Source organism: Citrus sinensis, chromosome 8 (assembly GCF_022201045.2).
Source record: "Citrus sinensis cultivar Valencia sweet orange chromosome 8, DVS_A1.0, whole genome shotgun sequence".
Lineage (NCBI taxonomy): Eukaryota > Viridiplantae > Streptophyta > Magnoliopsida > Sapindales > Rutaceae > Citrus > Citrus sinensis.
The window spans coordinates 25,752,007-25,756,624 of NC_068563.1; the positions used below are offsets into that span (position 1 = coordinate 25,752,007).

Below are 4,618 nucleotides of genomic sequence, written 5' to 3' on the forward strand. Positions count from 1 at the left end.
AAAGAGAAAAGAAAAACACTATTGTCTTGACCCACCAAGCCCCAAAATCACCAACACTCACACCCAAACACTCATCAATCTCTCACGGCCAAACCCTAGAAATCAACCTTGCACTCAATCGATCGAGCAAAACACCATCCTTTCGCCGCCATTCAATTATATTGTAACTATGCCGGCAATGTTGTTTAAAAATTGTAGCCCGTTGCTGTCGGCACCATTTTGCTAGTAGTATTAAAATGTTGGGTTTGTTGCTGCTGTGTCGCGCGGGGTTCGAGTGGTTGATTCTACGTCATGTGGGAGTGGCTGCTGGTACGTCGTGTGGGAGTGGCTGCTGCTACGTCGCGTTGCTGATGCTGTTGGGTCGCTACTGCATCGCGTGCTGCTGGGTTGTTGATGGGTGATGGCTGTAATTGTTGTTTGGGTGTGTGAGGCAGTGAAGGTGTGGCTGTTGCTTGTTGTTTGTTGTTGCTTCACGGATGGTAGGGTGAGTGATTTTGGGGATTTAGGTTTTTGGCTATTGTTTCGCATGCGAGAGAGGGCGGCTGAGGGAGGCAATTTGGTTATTTGGGGATTTAGGTTTTTGGTTGTTTTATTTTGCTTTGTTTTTTTATTTTCTAGTTTTTTTCTATTTCAATTTTTTTATATATATTATAAAGCCTCTTTGTAAAAAAAAAAAAAAACCAGTAATATATGTCATCAACTGCAGTGGTATTCTTCTTCACCATTTTTTTGACAATCAAATTCCTCTTTTCATCTTGGCTTCCAATTGTGAATTTCTATCTGGTTCATGCTTTTCCTGTTACCTGTGCTAGGTGGTGAAATTTTTGGTAGAACAGAGCATCAATAATGCTCTTCATGGTCAAGTTACAATTGGAACACTTATTTCACAGGTACTGTTTAAAAATATATTAATGATATTCGCTTACAATTTATGGACATGGACTAGTAAGATTCAGGTTTTGAAGCATATTTAGTCGTTTCTTGACCTTGGGTTATTTCAGGATTGTAAATAGTTCAGTTAATCAATTTCTTGGTGTACAATGTATATTCTGTAGTTTGTGCATTGGCACTCTGATTATTTCTTCTTCTAGCTATAGTATTCTAGTTACTGCTAAAGAAAATAAACAAATAAATAATGGCCAGTTGGTAATGTGTACGGGGACACTTAGTTCATTGGCTATTTTGATAGGATTTTCTTGGACGTAGACTGGATGAATATAAAAGGATGCATAAAGGTGATATAATGATGAGTGAGTAAATTAATTGGAGAATGGTTGTGGTACTGCTTTAGTTCTGATTTGATAAAACCTATGGTAATCGGTCCAACAATACTTCACTGCAAAATTTAGTTTTTTATTGTGAAAGCTGAGAACTTTCACATCAAGAGATTTTAAAGAAAACCTAGCCTCAAAAAACAGTATGTTCCTCTTTAACTTTTCCATTTTTTTAACTATCAATCCCTCATTATGATATTAACTTTCTGATGAAAAGTTTTTCATTTAGCTCATTAAGCCTAGGTGAATTGGTAGATATTCAGTAAACTACTATTAGTTATTATCTGGTAGAGATTCTTGTGGTGTATTTGTTCTTCTGTTTATTTTGCAATCATTATTCCAGGTAACAAGTTCCTTTTTGTTTCATTCATAATAGGTTGAAACTTTTGCACAATTTGGTGTTGTCTTCCTTCTTTTTGCTTTGGGGCTAGAGTTTTCTTTTACAAAGGTACATGATTCTGTGCTTGGAAAGTGTATGATAATTATTGACAACATTTTCCTTCTTTGTTCATAAAATCTGTTCCAATTCCATAATTCATCATCAATGCAGTTAAAAGCAGTGGGACATGTCGCTGTTCTTGGAGGGCTACTGCAAATTGCAATATTTATGTTCTTGTGTGGCATAACGGCTGCAGTATGTTGCTTAGCCTCTGATTTGGTTTTTGTTAGAATTTATGTTTGCTGTGTTTCTTGTCAAAATTGATGTTAAACTTGGACTATTTACTATTTTCAATACGTAGGCAGGTTACAGGCCTAGAATTAGTGTTGTTGGTTGTTTGGTTTCCTTTTCATTGGTTGATCAGTTCAGCTGGATCTGGATGCCATTGCTTTTTATGAATTTATGATTTATTTTTGTCTCCTCACACTGGTCTATTGTTGTGGCTTCCTTTGCATTTTTAGCTAGCTTGCTGATTTGATGAATTCCCATTCACCAAAAGTAATTTTAATCCATTGAGTATGTACATTTTGCTCATTCCATAAAAGTGAAATCAGTTTAAATCAAATAGATTACTATATTTGATGCCCACATGTATTACAGCCTCTTAATTTTCCTTATTCTGCTTGGTGTTTGAATCAATTTTGTTCACATGAAGCTTGCAGGTTGCTTTGTAAGTTTCAATTTTCGTTTAGAGTGCTATCGGAAGATGATATTGTTGCTGGAATTTTTTACAGGAAGTCTTGCTAGAAATCTTATTATTGGAATACTTGCATTAATCTTTGGAAGTTTTGTTGGGTAACTTGGCTTGGTGGCCAGAATTCTTATTGCTTTTCTTAGAGTTTGATTGGAATTTGACTGCAATTTTATATTTTGGGATGGTTTTTTCAATTTGGGATGTTTTACTATGTATTGGTGGAGATCACATTGGATATTAGATGTATTTCTTTTTAAATTAATTTTTGGATTGAATGAATGTTAATTGATATTAATTTTTTTATGATATTTGTTTTATTAATTAATTAAATTTGTAAACAGGAATTCATTAATAAATTATAATATAATTTTAGAAAAAAAAATCAAAACTTTATGATGGAAAAGCCATCATAGATTCTATCATAAATAATTTCCCGCCAAAATTGAATAATAAATTTTCAAATAATAATTGAATTTCTCACTAAAAAACTAAAAAAAATGGTGCGAAAATTTAAATAAATTTAATTTTTAATTTAATTATTTTTTTTACATTAAAATATTATGTGACAGATCTATGATTATGAAATGCTATCATAAATTCATGACAGAAAATATTCTGTAATAAATTAATGACAGTGACATAGATGACAGATGAACTATATGTCATACACCCCCTTTTATGATAGTTATTTCCTGTTATCTATTGCCCGTTTTCTTGTAGTGGTGTGTGTGTGTGAAGTAATTTTTCCCCATAATTTATAATTTATTATTAAATTTGTTTAATCATTAGGGCTATATAAGTCATTTCACTTTGTTTATATTCTAAAAATATTTAAATTTTATGGCTAACATCAAGACTATTTGTAGAATAGTGCAATGATACATAAAGCTAACATTATTATAACTACAGAGGATTTTGGACCTATTTTAAAACACGAGAGGGATTTTAGTTTCTCTAAACAATAGGAGGTAATCTTCATTTTTTTTCATATTGTTAACAACTGTTATTATTGTCATTATTACTAGGATTAAACTAAATTCAACTTATGATATTTTTTACGATATTATATATTTTTATGAGATATGTGTATAGTGTATACGATATTATTTTTTATGATAATAAAAGTTTTAATAATGTTTACATATGTAATCTAACTGATGTGTTTTTCTAAAGTGTGTATAATCTGATTTTATTTTTTGACCTCAATTGAAAACCATTCGTTCAAGTCAACAAGGGACAATTTTATATAAATTAAACTTTTAATAATATAAAGCATAATTTTGTTAGGTTTTATTAAAATAGTTGTTGTTGACATTGTATTGTACCCTTAACTAAATTAACAATGTAACTAGACAACTATAATTTTAATGCATCACCTAGAATTAAATAATTTAGGGAAATGGATATCTACACCCTCAAATTTTGAAAAATGATCATGTAAACCCCCATGCTTTCATGATAATTAATGTTTTAATATGTTTTCTTTTTTTTTTTTCTTGATTGCATTGATTTTCTAATGTGTTTTTTTTTTACAAAATATTGTTTTCTTTGAATTGCATTTGCTGTGCTTAAATCATTAATTAAAGACAAATTAAATGATGACTCACCCGAATTGGATTTAAAATAAATACTAATTTGTAAATCTTAAAATTTTAATATAAAAATTAATTTTCATTGTTCCTGGGATAATCATATAATAAATAAATAATTTGTATTATCATAAAAATTTGAGTTGTGCAAATTGCATATGCGATTGTTAAAAATGAAATTTTGGTTGATTTGATGAGAAATCAAAGAATCCATTTTCGAAAGAAAATGAGTACAATTAATTTGAATAATAAAATAGACATATCTATAATGATCAAAAGATCACGTATAAATAAGTTGAGTTTAAGAAATCTCATGAACTCAAGAAGATCAAAAAGAGAAAAAAAAATGTTCCAACAAAATTAGATTAGGTAAGTTCCTAATTTTTGTACCTTACAATGTTGATTGTAGTTTATAGAAAATTGAATTAATAGATTTCAGTAAGTTGATATTTACTGAAATAAAAGGAACTTAAAACACAAAAGTAGTAAACTAATTAACTAAATATTTGAACCCATATGTGAGAAAGTTTAACTAAAATATGGGACTAATCTAACTAAATATAAAAGTAAATTTGGTATCGAACCTAATTTATTAAATTCTCACATAAATAATAAGAATATT

General features: G+C 29.9%; 1 protein-coding gene across 5 annotated transcripts; it reads left to right on the top strand.

The window, feature by feature from the left end:
* On the top strand, nucleotides 1-2,710 carry LOC102617511 (K(+) efflux antiporter 5-like). Of its 5 annotated transcripts, none has more exons than XM_025100937.2 (5): nucleotides 1-708; nucleotides 813-890; nucleotides 1,651-1,722; nucleotides 1,825-1,908; nucleotides 2,369-2,710. In XM_025100937.2, exons 1-5 carry the CDS (start codon nucleotides 691-693, stop codon nucleotides 2,510-2,512), a joined length of 396 nt encoding a protein of 131 aa, XP_024956705.1. In that variant the 5' UTR covers nucleotides 1-690; the 3' UTR covers nucleotides 2,513-2,710. The 5 variants fall into 5 exon arrangements, 4 of the variants coding, with proteins under 4 accessions (XP_024956705.1, XP_006484976.1, XP_006484978.1 ...); XR_008051294.1 differs by having other exon boundaries at nucleotides 3-576; XM_006484913.4 differs by having other exon boundaries at nucleotides 3-484.
* The last annotated feature ends 1,908 nt before the right edge of the window (nucleotides 2,711-4,618 follow it).

Excerpts from the sequence above, each read along its gene's own strand:
- LOC102617511 (XM_006484913.4), top strand. The coding sequence starts at position 401 with ATGGCTGTAATTGTTGTTTGGGTGTGTGAGGCAGTGAAGGTGTGGCTG. Across the intron at positions 485-812 it reads GTTGCTTCACGGATGGTAGG|GTGGTGAAATTTTTGGTAGA; the intron begins GTGAGTGATTTT and ends TACCTGTGCTAG. Across the intron at positions 1,723-1,824 it reads TAGAGTTTTCTTTTACAAAG|TTAAAAGCAGTGGGACATGT; the intron begins GTACATGATTCT and ends TCATCAATGCAG.